At 38.7% G+C, this 19,873-nt stretch overlaps 1 protein-coding gene across 2 annotated transcripts in view; it reads right to left on the bottom strand.

The window, feature by feature from the left end:
• The window catches only part of MCTP2 (multiple C2 and transmembrane domain containing 2), a 121,716-nt gene that overhangs the window by 18,267 nt on the left and 83,576 nt on the right, over nucleotides 1-19,873 (bottom strand). For both annotated transcript variants that reach the window (XM_027877971.1, XM_027877972.1), the window contains 2 exons: nucleotides 4,365-4,487; nucleotides 1,482-1,523 (listed from right to left, as the gene is read on the bottom strand). In XM_027877971.1, coding sequence (XP_027733772.1) covers nucleotides 1,482-1,523; nucleotides 4,365-4,487 — 165 coding nt within the window. The remainder of the gene's footprint in view (nucleotides 1-1,481; nucleotides 1,524-4,364; nucleotides 4,488-19,873) is intronic.

Below are 19,873 nucleotides of genomic sequence, written 5' to 3'. Positions count from 1 at the left end.
ATACATTTTTACTTCTCTATTCCCACCTCAGTACTTCCAAGTGAAAAAGAGGAATATTAAAATAGAAGAAATTAAATGGGATTGTTCCAGTGAATAAGTTACACCTTTAGGCATCACGCAAATAATATGCAGAGGGTCAATATTTACAGGTGTCTAGCACTGTATAGAAACTACATCCACTAAATAGAAATTATTGACTTTTAGAGATACACACTTTTCCTTTGAAAAAGAAGCAACTTTCATTTAGCAACTTCTGATGAGTTCCAGATATTGGTCCATTCAGTTGACGAATTTTACAACGCAAAGAGTAAATTATAAATGAGAACATTTAGACAATTATTGTGTTGCAAGAAACCTGTAATTCAACTGGATTGCCTAAAGTTCAGTTTATAACTGTGACGGATTTCTGGTTGCTCATTAAAATATAACCACCACAGAGGAACAAGTTAAATTTAAATAACTATTCCCATCAATTAGTCTGCTGAGCTTCAATTCTAGGGTCTGTGACTGAGAAGAGTTAAGGTGCACTTGCCTGCTGTGGTATTGATTTACTTCTCAATGATCAACAATTTCACTGTAACACTTTTAAAATACAGAATATTCAAGAAGAGTATTATTAACTTAGTATGCAATTTCAAAGTTTCACATCGCCTTGTGAACATTTTCTTCCTAACAGCTAATGTTCCTTTGCATGCTGTTGCTCGTTAAATAATTCCTCACCTTTTAGCTTTAAAGTATTTATAGATTATCAGATCCTCCTTCACTTACTTATGTTTTTTCAAGCTGTATACATTAAGTTCTCTTAATCTTTCTTCATATATCATGCCCTCTAATCCTTTTATCATTTGTCACTGTGGTTTGATAAACTTGGAAAAAAATCCAATGAATTTTTCACAGTGAGAAGAATGAGTAAGTGCGTTCCAATAAAATAAAAAACAGGCCTTGCCATTCCAATTCTTTCCACATTTCAGCCGATGAACTAAAACTGTTTTTTTTCCCAGGCTCCGAAAGAAACGTTGAGAAAATTCTAACCAGTCCTCCACAAATCACACTAATTCTGGCTTACTGGAGTGGAAATGCCAAAACATTTGGGGAAAGCCACTAGCACAGAGTGTCATCCAACACTCAGAGGCAGTGGGGGATTTTACACACTCGTGTATGTCTTTGCACCTCGTGCAGCCCATACACACACTCCCAAGTGCACATACATAACAAACATGTGCCCATTACAAGGTCAACCACAAACTGGAGCTGCTCAGAATCAACTCATGCTCAGGGGTCTCACGGAGGTAATACCGCTGCGGAATGTTACACAAACCAATCTTCTCCTACTTTCAAATTTGCCAAACAGCAAACTGCTGACAACTGTCTTCCCACTTAATACAGATAATAACTGAAGATCTCATGGAGAGAAGATGGTGGGTTTGGGCTCTCCCACGTTCCTTCTGATACTACACAACACAATCATGAGATATGCTTACCTTATCGTCTTCATCCTCATCTTCATCCAAGCCCATAAGCTCCTGCAGAAGCAGATGTCCATATTACAAAACACTGCACTTATTTTTCAGCAACAGGCAATGTTCAAAAAGCTTATGATACTCCCACAACATTTCATTATACAATTTTTTCACACTTCTAACCAAAGTCATTTAAAAAACCCCACAACTTTCACCTTTCAGAAATAAAGTTTTGTATTCAAGGACCTTTTTTTTTTGTGTGTGTGTGATATTCTGAACACAGCACGCAATGCCCTATACAAATTTTAAGCCTAAATAAAGCACTCGAGGCTGTGTCCAGTAATCTGAAGGCAACAGGCTTTCAAATTCATTGCCAACTTTTACTGTCTGTAAACAGCTTTGTACTTAAAGTCTTGCAAATGAACCAGACGGTATGTCAAGGCTGAGGACTCTATACTCAACTTGTTCCATCCTCTCTGCTACAATGACTGCTCCCTCCCTTTAGGGCCATTACTGAAACATTAGACTTTAGAAAATACATTAGTCTGAACATAATCAATGTCACGAATCACAGTCAGATTTCTATGCAGCATTATTTCCTCTCCTTAACTTCTATGCTGACAGGTAGGGGAGAAAACAAAAGACCTGGCTAAGGCTTGGAATTAGGAGCACTTGGCTCTCAATTCAGGCATTTAATAAACTGAGCCTTTAACAGGATCCTCCAGGTTTTTCTTGGTTATTTAATAGCTACATTCGAATCTGCGGACTACAAGTTTAAATACAGAAAACATGCAAAGAATGTGAGGAATCACAATAAAAAGATGTTTTGGATTTGGGTTTTCTTGGGGGGTTGGGTGTTTCTGTTTTGGGATTTTTTTTCTTTCTTTTTTTCCCCCCAGAAAAGCAGTGTCATCAAATATGTAAAAGGTACTGGGAGATGAGATACCCAGATTTACTCTTTGGCTCTCTGGAATACCCTGAGCAGCCGAATTAACACTGATCATGGTTTAAATTTCTATAGAAGCTTCCCATCTGTAAATCATAAACCATTTTACCAATATTCATACATTTAGCCTCCTGCCAACTGGATCGGGAGTACAAAGTTAATACTGTTATTCACATTTTATAGCACAGAAATCAGAGAGAATTTAAGATTCACTTTTGCAAGGACAGTTGCTTGCATTCCTCTGTGCACACAGAAAGTGTGTGCTAGCACACAAAAACCGAGGGCGGTGAACATGTAGCCAAGGGCTTAAGAAGCAAAAGAACAAATAAATGACTGTGTAAAAACCATTGGTATTTTGAAGAAAACCTTATCTCATCTGCAGGACAGATGTGACTAAGGGGTAGCACCTGATTGTCTATTTTTGACCTACAGATGGTTAGAATCATAGACACACATAAAAAAGAAATCAGGTAATATTAAAGGCACTTTGACTACTTGTTCCATATGATCTCAATCCCGCAAAGCACTTTGGCAGATGTGTGATTTTGCTTATGCAAAATGCACCCCTGAATTTCATGGCACTGCGTTGCTTACAGAATGTGTGACAGGAAAAGAGCCAAATTTCTGATGGACCTTTCTTGAGCATTATTACAATTAGCTGCACTTTTAGAGGTATCCTGTTTGTAGTATCAATCTAAATGATGCTCTGCTCAATTTTTCTGTCTTCTGTGAGACTGACATCACCTGCACATGCAACTAACTCACCACAGGATGAGTGAGGGGGCTGGAATGCATTCTCTGTGTATTTTTTTCTGGGTAAGTTATTATTGTTATTTTTTTATTGGTTTTTGTATTAAAACCAAAACCAGCTGTTTGCCTGGGATTCTCCCACATGGGAAGTTATTTTCTTGATGAAATCAAGTAGTCACTGAAGACACACAGTATCTTTTTGTGTTATTCTGGACTTGGCTGAAACCAGAGAAAAGAATTTCTTTTACCATGTTTTCAAATTAAACCTCTCCTCGTCAGGATAATGCAACTTCCCCTGTTTTCTAAGAATCTTTCCACTTGGGAATGGATGAAAACTGAACTAGGAGCAACTTTTCTCACTAAAACTAATAAAGCACTATTGACTTTTTAAATTCTACAATATCATGTCTTTGTATAAAATCCACTTGACTCATTCAGGTAAAGGTAAAAATGTCAATCATCTTTTTATCAAAAGTTGGAAGCTACACTTTGGCCTCTATTTCATTACTGTATTTATTTCATTTTTAAAAACAGAACATTATGGACATTCATAAATTTACGCTCATTTCTAGCTGTAATTACCATTGTTATGTGAGTAAAGACAGTGGCCAACATCAATCAGCATTTCATACCCCAAGAGTAGCACTTTGTTACTTTGTGATTATTTTCTGCGTTTAAATCCTTTTTTTACCCAAGTTAAAAAAACGAAGGCTAAATTTCCGGGAGGAAAAAAAACCACTTGGAAAAGTCATTTGAGGATGGGTGTGGGAAGGAGGAATAAAGGTTTTTTAAAGCCTCAGATCACAGGACAATAAAATAACTTTAAAAATAACTGCATTCTCTTCTGGCTTCTATTGACTTTCCTATTCTGTGAATCATGAATCATTAGCGTGATGCAAAGTGTAATGGCAGGAGAGGCATGGCACTTGTTGCTTCGGAAGCCTTTCTTAATTCAACTTAAAAATGTTTGTAGTTACTTAGTAAGTGAAATCCTCCTCCTACACACTGTCCTTGTCTTTTCCTACTAGCCTGAATGGTTTCTTGCTTTACCTGAACAATGAAAATCGAGAGGGCTGAGGTTTCTTTTCAGTAACTTTGAAATAAAACCCCTGTTTAGACCCACATCTTGCTTAATACCACTAAAACAGGTGACATTTCGCTCAAGGGCAAGCTGGGGCTGCCAGAAATGGTACTGCCACTTTACTTGCCTGGGCATCTTGGGCGTTGTTGACCTTCCCTGTTGTGACGAGGGAGAAATTGTAGGCAAAGAGCACCAGCAAAGCCAGGGGCACCATGTACAGCTCCACATTCCAGACGGTGACCACAAACACCTGGGAGAAACACAAAGCAGCAGAAGGGAACACACACAAGTGTTTAGAGAGAAAGACATGTAAGAAAGCCTTTCAGTCATTATCACTCTCTACATTCATCCTTGAATGTCTGCTCACCCCAAACCTCATTCATATCATTATTTTAGCAAAGAAATCAGCTCGCAAAGCGTGTGCTTTTCGCTCCATTCTGTTTGAGATCATTAGGCTGCTGTTTGTTGGGTCCTCCTACCCCTATATCTGGGGAAGTGGAAGGTCATGAACACAAGGTTACTCCAAAGGCTTTATTCACTCCTTCCTGGGACCCCCTCAAGCCTGAAAGCCTTTTGTCCTTAGTGCTAGCGTAGAACAGATGCACTTATAGAGGTAAACCTGCTCCACTACATCAAACCCTAATTGCCAGGTCTTTCACAGGCTCACAGAGGAGAGGTTTTTTTCCTCTTGTGAAACAGGAACCATGGAGCCCCCTTGTCACTCCACAGGGGATAATCAGCAAACGCATCTTCACCATTAATCCACCTATATTTGTGGCACAACAGCGCAGAGATAGGACTGTTACCATCCAGGAGGCAAGGCTTCAGGTTGCACCTGATGCATTATTTTGGAAAGGGATCCAGTCAGCCTAGTCTCCATTCTCATACTCTTGCCATTTTTCCACTCAACATATTCTGATTCCACTGGTTGCCTGGACTCTCTTTACCCCAAACCAGTATGAGTCTGTGTATTTGGAGTGGTATCTGACAAAACCCACTAACAGCAAAATACGAAGCCAAATTTTGACATTTTGTTCTGCAAATTGGAACAGCAAAACACACAACTAATGTGATGGGGATTTAAAAAGCACATAGGATTAAAAAAAAAAAAAAAGTATCAAGCCAAACTGCAATCCTATCTTAAAAGTACCAATGATACCTGAACAGACTGCAAACTTGGAGAGGTTGGCAATGCAAAGTTAATAAACTAAATCCAGAACTGCCATAAAATGCATGTTGTGATCCCATTTCCTTTTCTACTCATACATAGTGTTTCCAGAAGAACTGCCTAATGTTGGTAGCAACTTGAAGTTATTTTAAGCAATCTCCTCTAAAGACAAAGCACAAACATATTTTTCTCATTTTTTCCCCCCAAAAGAACCTGGAAGGATCAGAAACAACAATCACATCTTTAGAATAACACAGGTAAGTGAAAATGAGTCAGATCCAGTAAATGTACCTCAAACCACAACAAAGGAAAACTCTAGGTGTGATGAGAAATCTAAATCTCTACCTCCCCTCATCCTTGGCCAGTCAGATATTACATATAAAGACAATGCTGGCAGTTGTAGAATGGGATATTTATGGCAATGTATTTTGTGTTATGGACTTGAAAGTGTAACCACACTGTACCAAAGAAATACTTCCCATTGCATTCAGCAGTGTGAGAATTTATACCCCTGCAAAACAGCAGCTGTTGTAACTTTGAAACAAAAAGACTTGTCTGACATCAGACAAATGACCAGTTAATACCTACCACGGGCCAAACATAAACCAAGAAACAATGCCTGTATCCGTAACCTTGCCCAAACAGCACTGCATTTTCTAAAGTGAACCTGATTTTATGTTAGCTGTTGCTATGCAAGGAATTAGACTGTCATCCTGTTCTTGGCATTTGTAGGCCAGTAAAACAATCTTTGAGATATATTCATTTATAAAATGGGCTGACATCCAGGCAATATATCCCCATGCTATTGATTTGCAGCGCAGGAATGCAGAAGAGGATTTGGTTTCCTTCTTTTTTTTTTTTTTTCCTTTTTGATCCTGCTTTTCAACATACTAGAAAATTAGAAGTGATAATGATTCACACAGCCACATTTCATATGTAAGCAAGGCAACAGAAACACGTGAATCCTGGCCAAGAAGGCACAGTGCTTGATCTGACTTACAGGAGTCTTGCATGACTCTAGCTAATAAAGACTTCCAAAATTGTTATATTCCCAGCTGAAAAGTCTCCCATAAATGAAAAGTTCTAACCTGAACAAGTTCATCTGGAACTATTACAACTCCCTTGGATGAATCTCTCCTTGTTTTGTAAGACAAAGTAAAGGTGATAGCAGCTCCTGTCCAACCTCAAAGGTCACTCCAAAGAACCAGGATCTCTTCCTGTACATCTCTACACAGATATCTTTCTCAGGTACATATAGACAGATAAAAACAGACACACACACATAAATATACATCTGATCCTTGTGCAAACCTCTTCATGGAAATTCCTGTTGCCAGGTATTAATTCAAAACATTTGCTTCAGCCCACCAGAGGTGGTTGCATTTACACCATCTCCCCGGGGCACGAGCAAACTCGGTCTTCCCTTAATGCAGCAAAAAGGCTCCAGCAGCACCCAGCCAGGCTGAGTCCTTCCTACGAGGACTCAATGAAGCTCTTGAAGAACCTTTCTTCATTCACTCAGTTGCAGGACTTGACCCAATTTTAGTGCATCTGTCACCATCCTGTGTGAACATCACTCTGCTCTGCTGCAAGTGCAACACAACCTTGCAATCACAGGTCATTTAGGCAGGCTACGAAATCAAGACCTTGGTGATTTTAGATCTTGCAGTACATTTTGTGTATTATTAAGTTTCAGACCTTAAATGAAACTTCAAACTTCATCACAAAATCTCACTGTAGGCTCAGTGGGTAGCTCAGGCATACTGTCTCTTCCTTTCTAATGCTGACTGGTTAATCAGCCGCTGAGTTGTAACTCAGACAGTGATGCTTTGATAGAGCCCCAATGTCTCCTTAACAAGAGTTGCTTTACTGCTACTGCCACACAGTACAGGGAACTTCCATTACTGTGACACAACACAGACACAAGACAAATTGATTTAGCTATTCAGAAATCATTTAGCCTCGGAGGTATGGGAAATGATTGCTGTGAACATACAGTACATAATAAAAGTTCAGAGCGTGTTTATAAAGCGAATAGAAATATTTCTGCAATCTAATAGCCTTTTGAGTAGTTCTGCAGCATCAGTTTTCAAAGCAGATCGCAAGCAGGCCCATGTCCTATTTTGTCAGCTCTCAGGCAGCTCCCTGACACTGACCACAGCATCAGCAGCCCTGTGACACAGACACCCACTCCCCAAATGACAAGGCTCTCAATCACACGTTTTTACTTTCCCCTCAGTCATACCTTATGCCTGGGAGAAGGTCCTGCATTATGCTCCCTAAATTATTTTCTTTTCAATGTTTTTTTTGCCGAAAATCAAGAACGCTTTGTCTGTTGATGTAAATGATGTCTAATGCAAGGAACAGCATCCTCCTTATTTCTTATCATCCCCAGTCTGCTTTTTGCCTAGCACACAGACCAGTAAGGGAATCCATTAACAGGTTCAGATCACTTTCTCAATACCCCAGAAGTCAGGGACACAAACCAAGCCCCTGTTTCAAACGATCCAGTTGCAACAAACCGTTTCTTTTTTCCATGTTTCACATCACTGTTTGAACAAGTTGTGTCAGACATAATCCATTACGTCATTGACACCTTTTCTTCTGGGCTTCACACTGCGCATGGGAGAAGCTAAAAGGACAACAGCAGATTTCTAAGTAAGAGTCAAACAAGTGGGAGCAAGTTTTCTGCATTACTTCCTTTAATGCCATTTGAGAGTATAAAAGCCTATTATAGGAGTGAACAATCTAATTCACAGCATTCTAAAACACTGATCCAAACAGAAACAGAAATGGGACAGACGTATCTAGAGGGAAAGGAAAAAAAAAAAGAGCTCTTGAAACTAATATTTAGACTAGAGCTCTACCTAGAAGAGAACAGCAATATCACAGCCTTGGAGAATGGACCACTTGATTTCAGCTGATTAATGTGTTGCTATTTCAAAGGGCCTAATAACTACAAGTTAAAGCTCTGGAGGTTTGGAAGCCGTTTCATCTGAAAATCATTGAAGAGGGGTCCAACTGTTCCTGTCAAGAAGCATGGAGTTTGAACAACCATGAGAGTGGCCCTTTTGACAGCAGTACAAAAGATGAGAGAAGGCAGCCTCAACTGAAAGTAAAAACAAACCCTTAGAAACACGTTTCAAATCTGGTTTTTCTGCCCCTCTGGTTCCAATTTAGGATCTGACTATTAAGACCAGATTTTAGACGAGTGTCTACTAAAGTATGCCCATAAAACATTTGTCACCAGCAAACCCACAGTCAGGGGATAGAACAGATTTAAGAGGTTTAGAAACCTAGCATAAGATAGCATCTTCTGTGTGATTTCTCTATGCAGCAATTCTAATTTTTCTAACTGTAAAAAACAGGCTTTCTTTGACCTGGTAAGCTTTTGTGGAGAAGTGAAAGATGCTGTGTTATGTGCCAGAGTAATTCTTGGAAAACAACAGTGATGGGAGGAGAGCGATACATTCCATCAGATGGAAGAAATAAAAGTGAAAGGAGATTAAATGCATGCGAGGAACCTATGGCAAAAAGTTATTTTCTCAGCCAGTGTAGGCTCCAATGCTAATGAAATGCCTCATCAGCAGAGCTGTGAAAAATATTATTTGGAACTCAAAGTCTCAAAACCCACAATTCAACTGAAGTCCAAACTACTAACAGCTTCATGCGATTTATAAACACGATCTGTGTAATTCGTGGAGGCAGGAATAAAACTTGAGCTGACACTGCTGTGAATGTCCAAGTTATGTTTCGAACTAAGCCAAATCACCGATTCTGATTTGAGACACAAGGATTTGCACCCCTTTTATTTAAAAGGGAGAGGGGTTCTGCATTTTTTACTTATCTCTGGGGGTATGTAGTTTCAAGCTGCCACGTATGCACAAATGAACTCTAGAAAAAAGAAAAATTTCTGAAAGTAAGTATTCAGGGACAACTCTCTAGCCTTTTGGGGTTTTTTAAGTTTTCAGTCCAAAACAAAATAGAGGACATTAGCCAATAATGTAAGATACTGGCTCCCCAAAAGGGCACTCGAATCCCTTGGAGGCAATAAGCCTGTCGACAACAAATTATTTCTGACAGATACTTATTCCTGCCCTTAGAAAGGGAGAGTACAAGAGTAGAGGAGAGAATGAACATACACAGAGAAGTACATTTGTGCATATGTGTATATACAGCTGTGTATACAGAAGCATCTCTTCCAGATAAGGGCAATTTGGATGCAGGAACAGAGCAGTGCTGAGCCCACACTAACAAAAATCAGGGTACCCAGTGTGGGCTCAGCCTGATGTGGGTGCAGTAGTGAGGCTTGTGCTCTTAGGCTGGCTCATGCATGGGACTAATGAGAATATTTAAAAGAGAAGCCATCAAAAAGAACGGAAATCAGCCTAACACAGCCCCACCTCAGGGCATGGCAAAAAAGGTTGAGGCAACCAGATATCATGTATTTCCCACACAAGGTCCTCCTTCCAAGAATGCATTCCAGAATTGTGCACACCAACACTCTGATTCCCACATCCATATGATGCTCCCTCACTGCTGATGCCACTTCATGGCCACTAAACCGGAGCTCAAGGAGGGTCAGTTATGAGCGGAGTCGCTCCCTCATTGCAATGCAATAATGGAGAACGTGGCAGGAAGAGAAATTATACTTCAATAAACCAGCACTGGTAGGAGAAACCTATTTACTTTATATTCAATTTGCTTTTTGTGTCCCCAGCAGAAGAACACAGAGCGTCTCAACGGCGGCGTGAAACGTGCGCTGTATTGAACGGCAACGACCAAAATCAAAAATGACCTGAAGGAATAGAGGTCTTTAAATATTAATGCCACATTAAAAATTATCTCTGCGTTGCTCCACACATCAGCCTGCAACTTAATAATTTTTTAAGGGTGTACTACAAGCAAAAAGCTCTTTGATGGAAGTGCAAACACAACTGGAATCTAAAAACAAAGACAAGGCACAAAACATCCACTTAAACATCCCAAAGTCAAACCAAATTATGCCCCAAAAACTCTCAGTCTGCATCACATTTGTGACTGCACAGAACCGAGAAGTACAAATAAAGGATACGTAACACTTTTTTACCATGTAGATCTACCTAATTTGTTGGGTTTTTTTCTCAGTTTGTTGCTTTGGACAACAAACAACATGGCTACATTTCCCACCTCAGTTGTCTGCACAGACTAAACGACACAGCAGCAAAGCCATGCCATGTCCTGCTGCCATATCCACGAGTGCCATCTCTTCTTGCCCCAGCTGCACCTTGTTGGCCCAGGATGAGCTTAAGGGGGAACCTGATAGACCAAACTTGCGCTTTACAATTTACGTTATGTGTGAGGATACAACAAGGAAAAGGACTGACAGAAAAAAGCCTGAGAAAGATGAGAATTCTGCTCAGCATGGTCACAATTTTACTGAACATTCAAAAAGAAAAGAAAAAAACCCCAATGTATCCCACTCCCAACAAAAAAAGACATAAAGCAACCAACAAAAATAGTCCCAAAAACCATGCGAAAAAACTTACACTGTTTAAGTCAATATGTGTTAGGGGCCTTTTTTGTCACTGCCTGATTTAGACTCTTCAGGGGGATCTCATTTTCTTTGCTGCTGGTAGGAAGTAGAGACTCATTTGTGTTTTAAATGAAAGCTGTGATTCATGTGCAATCACAGGACTCTTCAGAAATGGTGCTTTAAGAAGAAGCATGTTCTTCTGCAAAAGTCACAGCGAAATCAGAAGAGCTGACAATGTTACAATCTGTTCTCCACCATCCTCTTGGGACACTGCCGTTGGGAACTCCATCAGGGAAGGTTGGGATGCTACACTTAAGACTGTAAACACTTACAAAATGTCCCCGCTCTGAGCCTGAATTACTGTTGCCATTAAGACGTTCAACTGATTTTGTTCGTTATTCATAACAATGCCTGGAATCAGAAAGCGATGAACAACAACAAAATAAAAACAAACAAATTAAAAATGACGATCTTCTTTTATTCTGATTATTTTGGTTACATTAATGAGGTTAGCCAGCCTAGAAAACTGGAAATGAGATCCTTAGACAGATATATACCTTTAATGAGGAGATCAGGGAAGAGGCACTTGGTTCAAGTTTATTCCACTGAACTTATCTCCTGTTAAGACCATATGAAGGTTAAGATTTCTATACTGCATTCCAGCTATTTGACAACTCTGGCAAACTGGTCAGTGTGGACGACAATATCCAACACAAAAGGGTTTATGTCTGGGGGTGTCACCTTTGTCCTCCAGGACACATACATTTAAACCCCAAAGCCCATGCCCACCACAAATCTTGAGGATGCCTCTATCCAATTTTGTTGTGGCTGCTACTTTATCCCTAATCTCAAAAGAGGTTAAAACAAAATCAACTACAGCACAAGTTTTAGGTTCTATATTTATGTATGTACAACAGTTTTAGAGTAAAAGATTTCAAATCCTTTTAGGCAGCAGACACTGAAGAAATAGCTGTTTGCCAACATGCTGACTGGTCTAATTTTTCCCTCATGCTTTTATCTAATGTATTTTACATTTCCTGTGCCAAGTAAAATACAGTTAAGACCCTCAAGCAGTAAAGCTTAAAATTGAAAAAACAGAAGAAAAAAAAATATTACAAGTTTTCTATCTTTTGGGGTAATCTGCTGGGAATGGGCCAGGGGAATAAATCTGCATGTCATTTCTAAAGGTGTAACTATCACAGATCAAGGCAATGGGGGAAGATCACAAAACAGAGGTGGGGTGGCACGCTAGAGAAAAAAAAAATCTGTTGCTTTATACCATAGATAAATTAAATGATAATTTTTAACTCTAATGCTTTGGTTTGTTTACCAGCAGGGTGATGATTTTGGAATTATTCTCATACAGGAAGTTATAATCTATCTGCAGGGAAGACAGGCATTATGTAAGTTAAAAGCCTGGTCCTATAGTAAATAATTCTTCCAAAATGTGTCAGAAAAAAAAATATCTGCACTATTTAAAAGGAGGCAAAAATGTAGGCTGATTTTATTTATTCTGCATAAGGTGAACTACCTTAAAAGGGTCATGAAAAAAACTGTCATTAGCTGAACTGATAAATGTCCACTTATTTAGAGACATTTGTTAACACTGTGAGAAACATTAGCAGACAGGGTCAGATAGTGACACAATTGTACAGGAGTGGAAGGAGTGCTGGTGGAAGTGTTCCTAAATTCGGGCTCTCAATTGGGTTGCAATTGGTAGCAAATGGGAGTTTGAAATGATATGTTTAAACTACTTTAATGACCTCCTCCTTCACGTTCATGGTGTATATTAGAGCTGAATGAGTAAAGAAAAAAGAGCTCTCTAATAAAGCAAACATGTTAAATTAGACTTAGTTCAGCGGCAGGAGAATCCCATCTAAGGTTACTTCCCTGGCAGTCTCCACCTATGGCATGGAGAAAAAAAAATAAAACCAAAACACAGGTTGCAGTAAATCCGGTTAAATAAGAAATAGATGATCACACACACTATTGCTGCAAAACTGTCTGGTGCCCTTTTTTACAAAATCTCCAGCCCCCAAAAAAATGTTTCCAAATTGAAACAGAGCAGAAGGGAAAGAAAAACCTAATTTAAAAGCACAAACAAACCAACGAACCAGTAAACCCAGATCCCAAAGCCAGAAATCTAAAAACACTTCTAAAGCACATATAAAGCAGTAAGATGATATCCTTTCAGGCAAAGAATTCCAGATTATTCTCTTTCCTTAAGCTGTACATGGGATTCCCCACCACAGCCCCATGCCAGAGCCCATAAGGTCTTTTCATCTGCCAGAAATCCATTTCCCAAAGTCAAGGGGAGAACTGCAGTTCATAACTGGGGCCCAGCCCTCCCCACACCTGACACACACCCAGGAACAGTGAGAGTGATTACAGAACACTTAGCTATTTCAGCAGGTTCATCATCTGCAGTGTGAAAAAATTGCTGCATTACAGAACAAATGCATGAAGATGACTGCGAGACTCACTGTAATTATACCCTGATATGTTACCATTGTAATCTAGCAGCAGTGACACACACCAAAAAAAAAAATCCAATATATTGACAGCATGACTATGTAATAGAGATTTTCCACTAGCAGACCTATAGCATTTTGCTTTCCAAAATACAAAATAACCTTAAAGAAAAAAAAAAAAAAAAGTTGCAAGACTCCCGCAATTTCAGGCAGCTGTTCAGGTAAAACTAAAGCCAGAAGATTGTTTATTTTAATAAAGCTATTATATGTGCAGCTCCAAATTAGGAATGGCAGAAGACTGGGGGATGCCTAAACCATCACCACCTGTTTGCCCTGAAAATCAATTAAAGTCACACTATCACAGCAATCCCTTCCAAGCTAATAAAAGTTATACAGCTTCAACGTGCAGCTTTAGGTGCTTTGTGGGAATGTGCCTGAAATCTAAATCCTGAGTCTCATGTTACTTTGACACTAAACACAACTCTGAACCACTGTAACACTTGCCTTTTTAGGGTGAGAGAAGGTGTTAAAAGAAAAGAGATCCTGAAATGCTGTTTTGATGCAGTGGATTGAACTGATAATCAGTAAACTCTAACGATTCAGCCAAGAACATTATATGGAGTTTGAAGTAGGAGAAAACTGAAGTCCTTTATGACACATGCCTGTTCAACATATTCTGTGCTGCAGAACAGATCCAACTTTACAAGTTGAAAGCAAGGGCAGTAGAGACATCCCAAGTGTTTTAGTAATTAAACGAATATGCATAATGAACCATATGCCCAAAGGGCCTGTTCTTCATGTGGGCCAGATTTTTGTTTGAATTTTTAATTTTTATATACAGATGAAACATTTCATGTAATATAGCAACAGTGCAAAGGAACATGCTATGCAGGAAGGGAAGGAGGAACTACCCATGTGAGAACGATCAGAATACACTTGATGAATTCTGCTCCTCAATTTCCGATTCAGAGCCAAGAGGGCTTTGAGAGAAAAAAAAAAGGAAAAAAAAAATCCTTTTCTCCTTTGAACAGCTGTATTAGTCATCTGCTCAGAGTATAGAAAAGAGGCATTAAATACATGTATATTTATATAGGTCATATTTATACATTTATGTGTGAAATGGATTAGATACACCAACACATTTAGATGCTGCAAGACTAGCAAAAACACAGACACTATCAAATTGAAAGGCTTCTGATCCACCAGAAGAAATAACTACAGGATGGCTCTCTGGTCTGCAGTCCCTGTCATGTCGTGTGAGCTGCAGTGAAACAGGACACAGTCACATCTGTCTGTGAAACAGGAATGGACATTTTTAAAAAGATGAGTCAAATTGCAATCTTGTTACAATAAATGTTACCCTGCTGCGAACCTGAGGATACCATGGCCTTGTTGCAGAAGCATATTAAATTTCCCAAATTCTCCTGGGGTGGAGTTGTGTTTCTCCTTTCTCAGTAACATTCACCTTTTTGCATCCCTTGCTTTTGAAGTACTTTCCAAGCAAAAGCAGCATCCTTTGCACATGTAAGCCACTTCAAATATCTAGGCTGCAAAATAACAAACTGGTTCTTTTATATGATTCTGATCCGTTGGACAAATTTCTATTTTGCTTCACAAAATCAGTGACAGGGACCAGGTACTTGTGGACACTCTGGTTCGGCAGCAGAAAAACTTTCCTGCATGAGCTTTACCAGATTCCTGAGCAAAATTTTTAATAAGTGTTTCAGGCTTTACGAACCAAGAGAACTCAAATTTTTATCAGACTCAGTGAGGGAGAAGAAAATTTGGGATTAAATAGCAGAGTGCCTCACAGGAGCTCAGCTGCAGCACTGCACTTGGATAACCAAGCAGTGGCTGTGCCATGACTGACCTGGTACCACAGAGATGTGCTGAGGAAGCATCAGCCAAGCTCTAAGGGATGCAGACCATAATATGACCCACTTCAGAATTAGCAGGGTGACTTTTCATCAAACTAGGGAGTTAAACTTTTCGTGGGACTTCGGGAGTTCCCGTCATCAAAGTAAATGGCACAGCATGAAGGACCAATCCTGGCCACAGCCCTTAAGGTATTTAAAAGCTGAAATAATGGAGTTGTAAATAGTGGCATTCGTTGCTCTGAGTCCTAATTCAGGGTCTGTGCTTTTGCCACTGCTCGGTTTGCGTGATCTAGTGGTCTCCGTGGAAAGACAGATAAACTTCAACAGCTGTCACAAGACAAAAATTGACAAGGAGTATCACCTTTCCTGACTGTTTAAATCCTTTAAGGAAGTGTTGGAGCAATTAGAGAGGGAGTCTAATCTTTGCAGAGTGCATTAACACTCTCCGACCTCCCAGACAATAGATCAGACCTCAGACACATAATGCTTCCCTAAGGCTTTTTAACCAGAGCATTTGATCTCATCGTCACTCTGTGTGTGTTACTATAGGTATCAGTGTGTAAGACAGGATTCACTGGGCACCGAAGGACCACTGTCTCTGCCAGTATTCACAGAACTTTTAAAACAGCAAGCAGGAATTGCTTTCATTGCAATGCAGGCTGCTGCAGAAGTACTACTTCCCAGAAAAAGAAAAAAAAAAAGAAAAAAAAACAAGATTAAAACAATCCAGAAGAGCTCTGCAAAACGTCTTCATTTTTATTAATCTCGTATTTCCTTTCTACTGCCACTGTTTATTTCCCAGCTTTGGAATATAAATCTATTTTTTTTTTAAAAAAAAAAAAGCTTAGATTAGTTTTTTATTCATAGAAACAGTTATCTGGTAATAATTTCAAAATACTTCATTTCTTAACCCCTGCGGAGGGACTTAAGGGAAAGGGAATTAGGAAGACAGGTCTAGTTTATTAAGGAAATTGAAATATATCATTGCAAATAATTTTCCCAAATGTGTACATGGAAGTATCTGGGGAAGTTTTCTTAACTGCAAGAACAAGTCATCATCTAATTCCTGATGGGCATGTTCGGTTAAAAAAAAAAAAAAAAAGCTAATATCGCTGTATCAATTATGCATTTCCCATTTAATATTCTAAACATTTTAAGAAAATTTGCTTAGTGCAATTTTTTAATGGAATTAGACTTTCTTGCCATCATGTTCTGACAGAGGCCACATCTCATATGGCCAGCACATAATGGGGTGATAAAAACAGCTGACTGGATTCCCACCCACTGCTAAATACTGGGTGCTGCAATTTCACTCAGCACTGGGGGTTAACCCCATGCAATGCATTTGAGGCACTAGCTAAAAATGCTTTATATTAATCTATTAATGCTTTTCATTAGCAGCAGGGTTTTGATTTACTTTTCCTGACCTACAAAAAGTGCCCTTGCAAAGTACCTGTGTTACAAATAGGTTTGGCTGCTGTTTAAATGGGTATCTCAAATTTGCCAAGCCAAGTGCATCACAAATGACAAAAAGGTCACATATACCCAGTATATTTAAAAACAAACAAGCCTTCAAAGTCAAAGTGTAATGCAGTTATTTCTAATCTGAACAAACAATAGAATACATCTAATGAAAGCTGACAATTGGCTTTGATACAGAGATGTGCTGCTCTTCTCTTCCATTAAAAGATGAAAGCTGAAGGAAAGTACAGAAGAGTGACTTCTCCCAAAAAGCAAGTACAAAGTTCTGAACCTGAGCTAGCAGAGTAGATAAAGGCTGTTCTAGCGAAGACTTTTGCTCACCTATGACACATCTCCTAGCAAACAAGCTGACTTTACATGGGTAATGTTAAGGGTAAAATAAATCAGCGTCTTAGAGTGGTACTAAACACTACATGATTTACATATTTATTAACACTTCTCCAAATCACAGCACTACCTTTAGGGAACAAAAACAAAAACAAAACCAAAGGAAACCAGCTAAGCTTGACCACAGCGTGGATGCCACAATTAAAAATAACAGATTTAATTTTCATGAATTTGTGGGGCAAGTGATTAAAACTCTATTGATACTTTTGGGAGTGTAACCATTTACTGTGGTAGCAATCAAATTTATTCACAATTAATAATATAGGTTCTTTTAAATCAGATTTCTGGGATTTTGCAGTCATCCTATTGCTGCAGCTTTATTTCCCACTGAATAAAAATAAAAAAAATTGAAAGGGATGTATCCCAATTTAAGGTATTTTTACTATTACTGCTATCCTTAAACAACCCAAGAACTTTCTGGTTACTTCAGATCAACCTCCAAGTTAAAGCACATCTTAGTTTCTAATGAAGAAAAGTAAAATTAAATGAGAACAGGCTTTTTAAAAAATGTATTTGCTCTGTAGCTTCTACACTAATCCCCTTTTATTTCAGAACTTGTAAAGTATCCAGCTCTTTCTTATTTCAAAAAGCAAAAAACCCCCCGACAAGCAGAATGCCTTAAGAGAAGTCCCTCCAGGTGCATCTGTCTGCATCATAAAACCAAAATGTTGCATTACCTTCAAATAGGAAATTTCTTCCAGTTGTCACAATTTCTGCAACTAGTTTTAGATTAGTGCTGAGAGAAAGGGTGAATTAAATTAAAAATAAAATAGTTCAAGCAAAAGAAAGGAAACCTGCCAGAAAAATCTGAAAAAAGCCTGAATGCCAGAGCTGGCTCATTCCTGAGGGTCCATCGCCATCTACAGGCTTTTTCCTCTTAGAAAACCTACTATTCCTGTTCACACAGGATTTGCCCCAAAATGAGGATGGAGATTTTTAACTGATGTTAAACAACATAAGTTTGCTGAAGTTAATGGATTTACAGCGATTTAAACCACCTACAGACATGTCTCTACTTATTCCCTCATTTTGGAAGAATAAAAATTTCCTCTAGGTATCAAGGGAATGCAGTGTTGTTCTAAACTTACATCTGTGTTAAAAATAAATGATCTGCCTTTTTAAAATTTAAAAGAAAATAAAAAGAAGAAAAACAAATACTAGTAGAGTTGCTTCACCAATGACATGGGAGATAACAGTCAATGTCTACAAATTTCCTGTAAAACTGAGTGCTTTAAAGTACTTTTTCAGAGGTGCCAGGTCAAAGTAATGTGAATAATGAGACAAACCCAGGCAGATGCTGACTGAAAGAAAAATCAATACACCTGTGGCTCTGGGGGGGGAAAAAAGAACACACTTAGTAAAAGAATTTTTAATTTTAATGACATTTCCGCTTCCTAACATATACTTTTTTTCATAATACACACTGTGGGGTTCCTGCCTTTTATGTTTGTTTGTTTGGGCTGGGCTGCATGCCTTTTTCCATGCGGCTTACACAGCCAAAATCCATGCCAAACTTTGGGAATTTTACATATAAGCTTCTCAAATTCTGGTATTTCCAATAGTGGTGGGTAAGTAGCTTCTGTCTCACACTCCTGTTTAATGAGTCTCACGCAGATGCAGCATTCATTCAACTTAGAATACTAATCTCATCTTTGTTTATGCAATTTCTAATCTGCGAATAAAGCGAACTTTCACATAAAGGCAACAGGCAAATTGGGAAAATAAAAATTACTGGATCCTGATATGAAATATCATCTCTTTAGCATCAGACAGGTTAGCAAATGGTTACAAATAAATTTCCCTTAGTTTTCAACCTACCATTCAATCGATAAGAATTACAAATCCTAACCTTGTGATAGGAATCAAAAATTCAGAAGATGCTCAAGAGTTTTAATCTTAAGTTCCTCTAGAGAATTTAGAACTGCAAAAAGTAATACAGCACAAGAGAAAAGCCAGCAATCAGGCAGTGGGCACGTCAGTCTTGTCCACATTTTTTTGTGAGGTAAATTCCTAAAATTGTGATGGAGCTTTGTAAGGTAGCAGTAAGAATCATGAGCTAAATTCACCTTTGACATATCCAAGTTTTGAAATTCCTTCTGGAGTAAAGGGAACAGTTCTGCCTTCATGGACAGAAAATTTCACCTTTTATAAAACAGCTGAATAACAGACAAAATTAAAAAAAAAAAGAAAAAAAAAGAAATGCTAATCTGTGATTACTCTCACTTAGGAGAACACAGCATATCTGCTAATGAAGGGTTAGTTACAGGAGCTCAGCAATGTTAAATATACAAATAAAACCAGCAACGGGCAAGGGTATTTTTTTACTGTGCTGAACAAAGCAAAAATAAATACAGTGTATACAAAAATAAACAGAAAATGTACAAAACAGCGTAAGATAAACAATAACCTTTCACAAAACTTCAGAACTTCAAAAGGCACAAGATGTTATATATTAAGGAAAAATAAAATTTAAGAAAAAGGGCTTCATAAATCAAATGGCTAAAGTACAAAACAATATAGCCAACTCCAGCCAGACCACAAAGAGGGTTTGCTCTTCATAAACATCAGATCAGGCAGCTAAAATTATTACCAAAGCTCTCTTGTAACTGTCACCTGTGGTGGGTATAATTACAGGCTACTGCTGCAAGCACGCCCACGTCATATGGCAATAAAAGGACCTACAGCTTGCCAAGACCAGGCAGACAATGGAGAACATACACCACCTGACGAGAGCCC

The sequence above is a fragment of the Empidonax traillii genome, unplaced genomic scaffold (genome assembly GCF_003031625.1).
Source record: "Empidonax traillii isolate 1590-97213 ecotype Southwest subspecies unplaced genomic scaffold, ASM303162v1 scaffold36:size2505666, whole genome shotgun sequence".
In the NCBI taxonomy this organism is placed as follows: domain Eukaryota; kingdom Metazoa; phylum Chordata; class Aves; order Passeriformes; family Tyrannidae; genus Empidonax; species Empidonax traillii.
The sequence above is the reverse complement of the archived record's forward strand: the minus strand, read 5'-3'. Positions and strand labels throughout refer to the sequence as shown.